The sequence below is a fragment of the Sus scrofa genome, chromosome 14 (genome assembly GCF_000003025.6).
Source record: "Sus scrofa isolate TJ Tabasco breed Duroc chromosome 14, Sscrofa11.1, whole genome shotgun sequence".
NCBI classification, from domain to species: Eukaryota; Metazoa; Chordata; class Mammalia; order Artiodactyla; family Suidae; genus Sus; species Sus scrofa.
The window spans coordinates 135355049-135368248 of NC_010456.5; the positions used below are offsets into that span (position 1 = coordinate 135355049).

The window sequence follows — 13200 nt, forward strand, 5'->3', positions numbered from 1 at the left end:
GTGGGGGAGGGATGGGCAGGAGGTTTGGGATGACGTGTTGTAAGATTCGGTTGTGATGGTGGTTGTACAACTATAAATATAACAAAATTCAGCAAAAAGAAAAAAAAAAGTGCCTGGATGTAGAGACCCTGGTAGGGAAGTTATTGTTTGAGATTCAAGGCCCAGCCTGGATCAGTGGGATGGAGCCATAACCCAGGAGAGACGTGAGGGATTAGGAGGGTGGTGGACTCTGGGATTTGATGGGAGGGACAGCTGCACTCAGGTTTCACTGCGCGGTAACTTAAGGAACCTGTCCCTCAACACTGCTTTTTTCTTTTTTTCTTTCTCTCTTTTTTTTTTTTGCTTTTAAGGGTCACACCCACGGCATACAGAAGTTCCCAGGCTACAGGTTGAATCAGAGCTATAGCTGCCACAGCAACATGGGATCTGAGCTGCATCTGCGACCGACACCGCAGCTCACAGCAACACCGGATCCTTAACCCACTGAGAGAGGCCAGGGATTAAACCCCCAACCTCATGGATACCAGTTGGATTCGTTTCCGCTGAGCCACGATGGGAACTCCCAATGTTGCTTTATTCTTTCAGTGACTCAATGACCAAGCACTTCCTGAGTGCTTACTGTGTTCAAGACACTGTTTAGATGCTGAGACTGTTAAAAATAATAATAATAAAGAGTGAAACTTAGTCTCTGTTCTCAAAAAAAAAAAGAGAACAGCTCAAAGGCAGGACTGGGTGAGGGCTGGATGGGGTGCACAGAAAGGTAAGAAGAGGAGCGGGGGAAGGAGAGAAAGAGACTGGTTTCCATGGAGACTTAAAACCAAGAGGGAGCCGGATACATGAAGAAAGGGGCTGAAATGCAACAGGACGTCAAGCAAAGTCATACATACAACGGCGTTTAGACAGGTAGATAAGCATCCTGGAAGAGAAAACAAACGCTGGCTCACTGCCCAGGAATCCCAGCCCAGAACACACTGTGTCCTCCAGGCATGCCTGGGATCTTAACACCCCACCTGCCAACGGGGCAGCCGCATGGCTCAGAAACCCAGGTGTGTGTGAGAGGCAATGGCTTGTCCCATCGCCAGAGGTGATGACGCAGCATTAGGGTTTCCTGTGCACGCCCGGATAGAGCGCCATTCCACATTTTTCTAAAGAGGAAACCCCACGGAAAAGTCGACGGCCAAACAGAATATGTGAATTTTGAGTAGCATGGATGATCTCACCAAGGGTCTTAGGTCATCAATGAACTTAATGATGAGAAATACTAAAAAGCCACATGTTCACTAATTAAGAATGGCTGCTTTTTTTCATTCGTCAATATCATAAAGCAATATAAGTCAGCATTTTAGATTTCTCTTTCGTCTCAAAGTCCACGGGCAACGGAAATTTGACAAAGGTGCCACGAATATACAATCGGGAAAGGAGGATCTCTTCAAAAAAAATCATGCTGGGGAGTTCCTGCTGTGGCTCAGCAGCAATGAACCTGACTAGTATCCATGAGGACTTGGGTTTGATCCCTGGCCTCACTCATTGGGTTAAGGATCTGGTGTTGCTGTGAGCTGTGGTGTAGGTCACAGATGTGGCTCGGATCCTGCATTGCTGTGGCTGTGGTGTAGGCTGGCAGCTGTCACTCTGATTCGACCCCTAGCCTGGGAACCTCCATATGGTCCCAGGTGCAGCCCTGAAAAGTTAAGAAAAAAAAAATCATGCTGGAAGAAATGGATATCCACATGCAAAAGAATGAAATCGGACTCTTACCTTACACCGCACACAAAAGTTAACTCAAAATGGAGTAATGACTGCAGTGGAGGGGGAGCCCTGAAACCGTGAAACTCTAAGAAGAATACGTGGGGAAGAAAGCTCGGTGACATCGCCTTTGAGAGTGAGTTCTTGGATAAGACAACAAAAAGCACAGGCAGCAAAGGCATATGGGCACAAGGGGGACGATACCACACGAAAAAGCTTCTGCACAGCAAAGGCAAAAACACTGACAGAATGAAAGGCAACCAGGAGGAAATATGCGCAAACCGTGTATGTGACTAAGAGTTAATATCCAGTATGTAGAGAGAACTCCTACAACTCATCAGCAAGTAACCAGATCACAAAATGGGCAGAAGAACAGCTACAATGTTTCTCTACAGGGGACATTCAAATGGACAGCAGGCATACGGAAGGGTCCTTAACATCACTAAACGCTGGGGAAATGCAAACCCAAACAGCAGCGAACTGTCCCTCCTGTCAATTACAGTGGCTACTACCAAGGACGCAAGAGATGACAGGTGTTAGTGAGGCTGTGGACAAAGGGGAGCTCTCGGGCATCGCTGGTGGGAATATAAATAGCCATTGCAGAAGAGAGGATGGAGGTTCCTCAAAAAATGAAAAACAGAACCCTCAAATGACCATCATGTCAACATCTGGGTACACAGCCAAAGGAACAGGAGTCAGGATCACAGAGAGACACCTGGATGCTCATGTCTCCTGCAGCATCACTCACAAAAGCCAAGCCACAGGAGCAACCAAGGTGTACACAGACAGATGAATGAAGAAAGAAAATGCAGTATGTATGTACAATGAAAATTATTGTACGAGACGGTTCCTGAAATCCTGCCATTGGTGACAACAGGGATGAACTTGGAGGTCATTATGCTTCAGTGAAATAAGGCAGATACGGAAAGCCAAATCCTGCATATGCTGATGGAATCTAAAAACAGGGCGTAGAAGAATGGTCATTGCCAGGGGCCGGGGGAGGGGGCGAGGGGCGGCGTCAAAGGGACAAAAGTTCAGCTATGCAAAAGGCATAAACTCTAGAGACCTACCGTACAGCAGAGTGCCTACGGCTAACGATGCTGCACTGTGTACTTACAAACTTGCCAGAAGACTAAATCTATTTATTTATTTTTTGTCTTTTTGCCATTTCTAGGGCTGCTCCTGCAGCATAAGGAGGTTCCCAGGCTAGGGGTCTAGTCGGAGCTGTCGCCACTGGCCTACACCACAGCCACAGCAACGCGGGATCTGAACCCCGTCTGCAACCTACACCACAGCTCACGGCAATGCCGGATCCTTAATCCACTGAGCAAGGCCAGGGATCAAACCCGCAACCTCATGGTTCCTAGTCAGATTCGTTAACCACTGAGCCACAGCGGGAACTCCGTAAATCTTTTTTTTTTTTTTTTTGAAATTAAAATGCAGTTGATTTGCAATGTTGTATCAGGTTATGCTGTATGGCAAAGTGACTCAGTCATATCTATCTATACATAGATATATAAACACATTCTTTTTTTTTATATTATTTTCTACCATGGTCTAACCCAGGAGACTGGATCTAGCTCCTTGTTCTATATGGCAGGATCTCACTCCCTATCTGGCCTCTCCCTTCACAAGATCACCAAGGACAACTGGGTGTCAGGGAAATGCCTCAATTTCTTTATATTCTCTCTTTAGAAAAAGCACGGGCCTTTTAAAGAACACCTGTACACTCAGCTGTAAGATGTCTCTGGCCTCTTCTTGCCAAAACGAGCTGAAAGTGGAAAAGAAAAAGCACAAGACGGAGCAAAACTCCATCTCTGAGGAAAACGTACAGCCTCACGTGAATCCATGAGACAGGGATGCAACGTGTCCAGCACGCTGGGCCGAGGGGGGACCAGGGAGGGGACGCCTGCAGTGGCCACCCTGGCGGAGTTGGGGGGTGCCTCTGTTGGACCAGAGCAGGGAGTGAGCAGACGAGTGTGTTGGGGCTAAAGGACCAGCAGCCCAGCCACCTGTGCACATCACCTGGGAGGACCGGGGGGAAAGCACGCTGTGATGAATAACCCATGGTCAACACTGATGGAGAAGATCTTGGGTTTCTCCATCCTTAAGCACTAAGGGGTTCAAACGTTTATCAACTTTGATCCATTTTCACCAATTCTCTGAAAATGGTGTTTCGATCACGCGTGGGTGCGTGGTGGGTGAGGGTGGTGAGTGACAGTTGACAGAGGTGAGAGGAGGACGGGAGAGAACCCTGTGTATGATGCTCTTCTCATCCGGGGACTAACATTTCCTACTCTAAAGTCTGGGTACCATCAGGGGCAAGCTGGGCACGCGCCTCCTCGGAGGCAGCCTCTCTTTGTAGGTGCTCCTTGTGCGGTGTGGAGTGACAGCAGAGATGTGTGGATACGCATGGCAGGAGACAGACAGACAGCAAAGGCACACATTAAAAAGATGCCCCACATCGCTACTTATGAGAGAAATGCAAATCAAAACTAGCATGAGGCACCACCTCACACCTGTCGGAATAGTCACCATGAGCAAATCTGCACATGACAAATGCTGGAGAGGGTGTGGAGAAACGAGACCCCCCCCGTGCTGTTGGTGGGAATGTAAATTGGTACAACCACTACAGAAAACAGTACGGAGGGGCCTCAGAAAACATTTAGTTAATAGAGAACTACCATATATAGTACTGCATTAATATAGATTAATATACAGAATATATATTAGTATACATTCATGTAATATGCATATATAGAACTGCATTAATATACATTAATATATAATAACACCATTTGCAGCAACAAGGCTGTCACTAGAAATGATCATACGAAGTGAAGTGAAGTCAGAAAGAGAAAGACAAATACCATATGATATCACTCACATGTGCAATCTAAAACATGGCACAAAGGGACCTACCAACAGAACAGAAAGAGACGCACAGACATGGAGAACAGGCTTGTGGGTTTCCGAGGGGGAGGGGGAGGAAGTGGGATGGATGGAGAATTTGGGGTTACTAGATGTAAACTATTTTATTTATTTATTTTATTGCTTTTTAGGGCTGCACCCACGGCAAATGGAGGTTCCCAGGCTAGGGGTCTAATCGGAGCTACAGCTGCCAGCCTACACCACAGCCACAGCAACACCAGATCCGAGCCTTGTCTGCGGCCTACACCACAGGTCGAGGCAACACTGGATCCTTAACCCACTGAGTGAGGCCAGGGATCAAACCCACAACCTCACGGTTCCTAGTCGGATTCGTTTCCGCTGTGCCATGGCAGGAACCCCTAAACTATTACCTTTGGAATGGGTAAGCAATGAGGTCCTGCTGTATAGCACAGAGAACTATATCCAGTCTTTTGGGATAGAGCAAGATAGAAGACAGGATGAGAAAAAGAATGTACACATGCATGTCATATATATATATACACACATCCAACTGAGGTCTATGCCGTCCAGCAGAAACTGGCACAACGCTGTAAATCAACTATATTTTAATAAAAAAGAATGGCAGAGTTTTTCAGTTGTTGGTTTTGTCTAACACCTCTCCGCTATCTCTTTTCTAAGAACGAAACCCTTTTTCTCATGGGAAATCCATTTTATGTGGTTCAGGTGGGGCTAACCTGCTCAACCAATGCCAAAGGGATGGGCAGGAGATCCAAGCCTGGCCCATCAGAGTGCTTCATGCCACAGGTCATGAGACTGGGTCAGTGACGGATGCCCGACCAAAGCCAGCATCTTCCCTGGAACCCAACAGGGTTGGGATGAGGGGCCTGGGCTGCCGTGCTGCTGGATATCACTGGCTGGGTCCTTCAGCGCCCCCTCCATCACCACCTCCCTGGAGGCTGGGGACCCACCTGTTCTCATTCAGCCTGTCGGGCTGTCCCCTCCCTGCATTTATCACACTTGCTTTTGCCTCTTGTGACGCCTTGAGGCTCCTGCCTCAGTAAAACCTCCTTGGACCAGGATGGTGCCTCAGGCCTGCACAGAGCAGGTGGTGTTCCAAGAATGAAAGAGTGAAAACCACAGGGACAGCACATCCTGAGGCAGCTGCTCTCCCCAGAGGCAGTTGGTTGTAGTTTCTCAGAACAAGGCAGCTTGGGTAAATGAACACTGCCTCTGGGTCTGTTGTGACTCTGGGTTTTCCCTTGTTCATTTCCATCAAAAGAAGAATCACCCTGCTGCCTTATGAGGAAAGAAGATATAAAATCACAAAAAGACAGAGATTTTACCTCCTGGAAAGAAAAACTGTCATTCCCTCCAAGTTTCGATAAAGTAAGAAATCATACAAGCCAGGAAACTAGGCAGGGGGCTCCATGCTGACCTTGGGAGAAGGCACAGCTCTTGCACAGAAAGGAAGCATCGTTAAAGGAAACGGACCAGAGGCGTTCCCACTGTGGCTCAGCAGAAATGAATCCAACTAGTATCTATGAAGATTGTGGGTTCAATCCCTGGCCTCGCTCAGGGATCCGGCATTGCCATGAGCTGTGGTGTAGGTTGCAGACACAGCTTGGATCCTGTGTTGCTGTGGCTCTGGCGTAGGCCAGCAGCTGCAGGTCTGATTGAACCCCTAGCCTGGGAACTTTCATAGGCCATGGGTGTGACCCTAAAAAGCAAAAGGAAAGAAAAAAGAAAACAGACTAGAAGACACAAATGCAGAGCAGCTTCCTGAGCGCCCTGGCGGCCAGGACCTACTGATGCCAGGTGGGGCAGTGGAAGAGGGGCCAGTCAAGTATCTCACATGGCTTTCGCGTGAAAGCTGCCACCTGGCACTTGTGTTAGGGACAGAATGGTCAGTAATTTAAAAGGTGTAAATGATTTCTCTCCATGAGTAAGATGTCGTAAAGCCACAGATCTGGCTCAAAGTTGCCGCATTTAAAGATACCTGTCAGTCGCCTTGCTGTACAGTAGAAAATTGACAGAACACTGTAAACCAGCTATAATAGAAAAAAATAAAAATCATTATTAAAAAAGATATCTGTCTTCATGTCTTCATGAAGACGAGAGACTTCAAGTCTGTCTCATGAAAAAATGACAATAATTTTCTTATCGCTACCAAATTACATCCATTTATAGTCTTTGATTTCTTAATAATGGAGCACTTAGATGTTCTGCCATTATCAAAAGATGAAACTTAGCCCTTCAGAGGGAATTTTGACATAATACTTTATTCTACAATTCTGTAAGAAGTGATGGAGTTTAATTACCAGGTTTATCTTCAGGGCGCTATAACTTACATTTGCAATTGTAGTTCAAAGTTCCCATGTCCCTATGTCTTTAGAAAGAGAGATGATGACATCCTGTATTAAGCGCACCATTTACACGACCTGATCTACTTCTTCTTCTTTTTTTTTTAAAGGGGACTCTAGTCTACTTTTCTACTTATAAGTGATTCAAGAGGTTACTATGTGCTGGTCAGTGCTGGTATATCTTTTTTTTTTTTTTTTTGGCTTTTTGCTATTTCTTGGGCCGCTCCCGCGGCATATGGAGGTTCCCAGGCTAGGGGTTGAATCGGAGCTGTAGCCACCAGACCTATGCCAGAGCCAGAGCAACGCGGGATCCGAGCCGCATCTGCAACCTACACCACAGCTCACAGCAACGCCGGATTGTTAACCCACTGAGCAAGGGCAGGGACTGAACCCGCAACCTCATGGTTCTTAGTCGGATTCGTTAACCGCTGCGCCACGACGGGAACTCCCTGATCTACTTCTTAAAACAACCCCGTTATGCGAGGGCACTGCTCCAGGTCAATCACACTGGTCCCTCCTCCTATCACAAATTTCCCCAACCGCTGTCACTAACATCCACAGACATTTTCACCAACAGCTGAAGCCTGCTTATTCTCACACTTCTCCCTCTGTCTCTCCTCTCCAAACTGGCCTTTGCGTTCACGGGAAAACGTAGCCCAAGCGAACACATCATTTCCTTCCCATACGATGGGACCAAGAGGACTTTCCTGCCTCCTAAACAATATGACCCCTTTACCAAAATAACCTTTCCTCCCATCTGTAGCCACTAGAGCTGTAGATGCTAAGGACACGAACAGGCGTGTGTCATCATAAAGCAAACCCATTTAAACTGGTCTTGCCGATGCACACTGAATATCTACCAGCCCACGGAAACCCTCTGGCCAGCTCCCGCTGCGTAAATCAGGTGACGCTGTTTTCTGGTGAGTGATAAAAAGAGATAAAACTAAGATATTTCAGGACCTCCTCGGGCAAACTGCTTGTGGTTCTATACACATAGTTATCGGTACGATGAATTTCCAAAAAAATGTTTTCAGGGATGATGCTACTGGATGGGATAAACGACATTGGCAAAAGTAACTTTTCTGCCCAAGGAAACCCATCCAGCTGCATTTCAGACGGAATAAAGGTCAGGCCACACGGACAGAAAATCATTGTGGCTGTTAAGACTAAAGTGGACAGACTCCTAAATATAAGCTAGAATTTGAACTGCAGGTAACATTTCTGGGTTGGACAGCAACAGACGAAAGGCCTGAGATACAAGGTTTGCGGGCAAAAAAAATCAGGGAGAAAAAAAAAAAAGTGTCAACTCTGAGCCAACAGGAACATCATCAATAACCATAATCAGGAAAACAAACGAATGAACCAAAAATCCCAAAAGGTGTTCGAGAAGCATATTACACAGCCAGTCAGGCGCTGCAGGCATGTGTTTTGAATTTTCGATCACTGTTTGGAGAAAGATTTGGAAGCAGGATTATTTTATTGAAATATAATGCCGGATTGAGAAAAGTCCATTTCAAAAGGGAATAGTTAGCTGGAAGGAAGGGCTTCATCCGGTCAGGGTTTGGGCAGCCGGATCGGGGCAGCGAGTAACTAGCTGACTTCCTGAAAGTCACGGAAGGATTCAGGCCAGGTCACTTGGGTGCAAATGGCAGAGGCAGGCAGGACAAGAACTCACGGTGACGCCTGGATTTCTCAGTCCCTGGGCTTCGTAAGGCGCCAAAAATGACCCCAAAGCAAACACAGTCCAGATCCTGGAGCATTTGTTCAAGGATGGGAAATGAAATAGTGCAAAAGCATCCTTAATTAGTTTTCCTCTTCTGAATCAGGAAAAGCCAATTCAAACGAACCACAGTAAAGCAGCAATACACTGCTCTCAGCCCAGTGCATCTAGCAGGCTGGGCCCTGGCCGAGGAAGTGACCTCAGCTCCCCAGAACGGGGACGGTCACATCCTGACTCTACTCCGGGTCTAGGCAAGAGTGCACGGGGCCTGTGGGAAGTATGCCACTTGGGCAGATCGGGGGCTCTCGATGGGCATCGCACAGGAGCAGCTCTAGTGGCTACAGATGAATAGGCAGCAAATGAGAGGACAGGGAGGGGGCAGGCTGGCTCTCTGCTCTCCAGGTCACAGCTGGAGCTCCAGACAAGCACAGTGGCCTGAGGTCTCCTGGGATGGCCCCCCTCCCCCGTTGCTGTGCATCTTGACCCCTGCTGTTCTGCACGCAGGAAGTCTCCCGCCCTGGCAATGACTGCTCCAGGGCAACCCCATGTCTTGTATCCCTTCCTGGTTGGCCCCTTGCCCCCGAGGCCCAGGCCTCGCTCATCCATGCTCCCCGCAGTAACACAGCCCTCAGCACGGCCCCAGGCACTGCTCAAGCAGCAGCCTCTGCATGTCCTCACACTGTCTGACACAGACAACAGGCTTCGTTAAAGGACAAGGACTCACCCGCGAGGTAGGCGAGTTGCTGTCCCCACTTTACAGATGAGGCACGGCAAGGTCGAGGAACCTGCCGGAGGTCACCCTGCTAGCAAGTGGTCTGCTCAATGCCTTTGGAGTGAACGTGACCCGCCAAAGAGGTCCATGTCCCGATTCTTGGAACTTGTGAATACGTGACCTTACTGAGCAAAAGGGACTTTGAAGACGTCATCGAGTTAAGAAGAAGGGGCTGGGTCATCTGGTTGGGTCCCCTATAACCACAGGGTCTTAGAAGCGGGAGGCCCAGAGTCAGAGAGGGCCATCTGACTACAGAAGCAGAGTCCGAGAGACAGAGGTGTGCAGACAACTTCAAGACGGATGAAGAGGCCGTGAAACGCAGGCGGCCTCTCCAGGCTGGAGTGGCCAGGAAACCGATTCTCCCCAGAGCCTCCGAGGGTAACACGTTCCTGCCAGCATTTTGATTTTAGGGCTTCTAACCCCAAGAACCATCAGATGGTCCATTCATGTTGTCGCCAGCCACTGAGCTTGTGGGAATTTGTTAGAACAGCCGCAGGAAACTCACATAGGGCCCTTGAACTTCACAGTGGGGCAGCCAGAGTGATGGAAGGAAAGGAACACAATGCATTTGCAAAGGGGGGCGGGTAAAGGCCTTTCTCAGAAGTCCCCTGGCACAGAGGGCCACAGCCAGCTGTGACACATGAGCTCTCTGCTCTCCCGAGGAAGTTGGGGTGGGTGGGTGATGAGGTGAAGTCAGGAGAAGGGGTTGGCCAAGGGAGACTGAACCCCAGGACATGAAGAGCCTGAGGGGGCTCCCCAAACCTGGTCCCCGTGCTGTTTCCAGGAACTCAGCATTCCTGATGGCACAGCTGCTTAGCCTATGTGCCGCCTCTCCCAGCAAGCCCACCGGTGCCCAGGCAAAGGCCTCCTTGGTCGCCAGGGTGAGGGGAGGAGTCGGGAGAAGAGGTCTGCTGGCAAGGCCATGTGGTCCCTGCCCTGGTCACATGGATGCCAAGGGCTCCAGAGCAGGTACCTCCCTACAGCTCTTGCTTTTTTGCAAAGCGCAGCCTGTGAGTCATGCTGTCAGCCTGTCCGCCTGTCTGGCGCTCTCGCTGGTCAGGCAGCTCGAGAAGGACTAATCCGATGAGATAATAAATACCAGCCTTGGTCACCATGAATCGAGGGCTCGCAGCCAGCTGAGTCACTCAGAGGCGGGGGCTCAGAGCTGTGGGCCCCCTCTGACCTCACTCTGGAACTGGGGCCAGACGCTCTAACTCATCAGGCCACTGAAGACGGCATTTCACTCCAAGAGCTGTGTGTGCTCTGGCCACAGTAATGCCCCTTGGAAGGGAGCGTGACAACGTCCCTTGTAACTCAAGAAGGGGAGGTTACCGAGTCCGGAGAAGGGCTGGGAAGGGACGGACCCGAGGGATGCTTTTAGGCTGTGAAGATCTGGCCTGGAGCAGCAGCCACTGTCCCCAGGCGACCCCACTTGTCTGGAAGGTGTCTGAAGTCACTAAGCCACTGGGAGCTCATCCGACCATGTGGCATGTGCACAGCGAGGCCCCACTCTGTGCTTGTCATCACAAGGCCTTCGCCTGACTTGAAGCACGAGCCCTCCTTTGCCCAGCAGAGGACGAGGTCGGGCTGGGGTGCGCTCAGGATCCAAAGCACCGAGGCTCCAGGCACCAAAGGCCTCCTCTTTCCACCTGCCCAGGCATATCGGCGAAGCCCGCGGCATTGGAGAACCGTCCGGAGATGAGACAGCCCCTTGTAACTGCGGCCACGCTGCTCTCCCTTCTCCCTCCCGAAGTTCCAAGCACAGAGGGGGGCATCTCTGGCTGGGGCGGGGGGCAGGGATGGTCAGTGGACCTGCCCCAAGAAACATCTGCCTTGTTCTCCACGCTGGGTCATCGCTTACGCATCACATTTGAAACCCAAGCCCTGAGGTTTGGTCTTTGTCTTCTGCCTCCCTGACTCTCCCCGTCACTCCTCAACCCCAAACCTCACCATAAACGTCTGACAAAGGCCCATATCCGATTTCTCTCCCCCACAGGGCCTGAGCCTGCCTGGGCCTGGCTGACCACAGTGGCCTTGCCACGGCCGGGGCTGCCGGCCAGAACTGAGGTCACCCAGCCGCCGGCAGGAAGGCGGCAAAGACTGACGAGAGAGTCTGGGCCGTGGGCTTGAAAACACTCTCTGTGGGATTCACGGCCAGAATCTGGGGTGTGGGAGACAAGCGGACAACCCCGGGGTGACGAGCCCATGCCTGGGGCTCTCCTACCAGGCCCTGGACCTCTGGCCCCGGAAGAAGAGGTGGTGGAAGAGGGGGACCCAAAGGGGACTGATTCCCACCCCTCTCACATCTGAGCATCCGCTTCATTTTAGACTTTCTGTGGCACTTTTGCTCAAGAGCTGGCTCTCTGGTGTGACAGTGTGGGAATGACAACTGGGCCTTGGGTCGCAATGACTTGAGTTTAAATCCCAGCCTCACGACCTTGGAAAATGACTTCCAGCCTTGAGGTTTCCGTTTCAACTGCCGTAAAGCTGGAGTCATTGCCTCTACCTCAGGGGTCGTGGGAGGGTTACAAAGGCCAAACGATACCCACGCCCAGGACACCGGACGTGGTGCCCAGCCCCTAAGGGACCCCGTCACACAGCGGCCACTTCCTGGCCACCTTCCCATCTGAGTGCTTTTTCTGGGACACACGCATCTGTCACTGCGCCTTCAGAACCCAAGAGGCGCTCGAGGCCCTTTAAGACCTGTGCCCACGTTCTTCCTCCAAGCTCTGGCACCCAGGCCTTCAGGCCAGCTGTCCCTGTCATGTCTTTCCCCATCCTCAGCACCAGGACTGCCCCGGGCCCTCCCCAGGCAGCCCCCCGGCCTCCGGCTGCCCGGCCTGTCTCTCTGGCACTTTCTGCCCCCAGTGGTGTCCTGGCCTGAGCACTGAGATCCGCTTACACCACGAGGGTGGCAGTGGCAAGTTCTGTCCGTCTATCTGCCCAACCACCTGACAGGCCATTTGAGCGCGGGACTCCAGGCTGGCTCATCCCTGTCACCCCACAGACACACAGCGGTGCACGCACATGCCTTGCTGGTCCCTCTGAGTGCCTCGGGGTGGGCTCCGGGCAGCACCTGCTTTTGCGTGCCCGGTGCCCCACGTGGCCCCAGCCCTACCAGGGAGCCGGTGCTCCTGCTCAGTGGCAGCAGCTTTTGAGATGGCACACGCCGGGAGGGAAGCTTCTGGAAACAGAGAGTGGGCTCCCTGCCCCCCTGCACCCACATGGAGGCGGCCACCTACCTGGTCCCCAGAGGGTGACGCACTGCTGCTCGTGGGTCTGGCAGATGCCGTTGTAGCAGTAGCCGTCCACCCCCTGACACGGGTGCCCGTCGTGCAGGTACACGTTGGCAGGACAGTGCGGACTGGCCCCCGTGCAGAACTCCGGGAGGTCGCACGAGTTGCTGGATTCCCTGCAGGCCGTTCCCGCGGGTTTCAGCTGAAAGGAGAAGGTGGGGTACAGCCCGTGACTGTGGGGGAGGGGGAGACGGGGCCCCAGAGACACTCGGGCGGGGCTGGGGTGGGGTGGATGGGAACTGGGTGGTGTGAAGATTTCAAAGGAAGTGCCCTTTATTGCAGAGGGAGCTCATTAAATAAACAGTCCCTTGATGGGTTCTGGGGTTCACCTTTCCATTACGAGTGGGCAACCCAGAACAGTTTTGGGTTTTTTTTTTTTTTTTTTTTGCTTTTTTGGGCTACAGCTGTGGCCCAGGC

At 51.1% G+C, this 13200-nt stretch overlaps 1 protein-coding gene across 4 annotated transcripts in view; it reads right to left on the bottom strand.

The window, feature by feature from the left end:
* ADAM12 (ADAM metallopeptidase domain 12) overlaps window positions 1-13200 on the bottom strand; it is a 379957-nt gene that overhangs the window by 52861 nt on the left and 313896 nt on the right. For all 4 annotated transcript variants that reach the window (XM_021072593.1, XM_021072591.1, XM_021072592.1 and 1 more), the window contains one exon: window positions 12730-12925. In XM_021072593.1, coding sequence (XP_020928252.1) covers window positions 12730-12925 — 196 coding nt within the window. The remainder of the gene's footprint in view (window positions 1-12729; window positions 12926-13200) is intronic.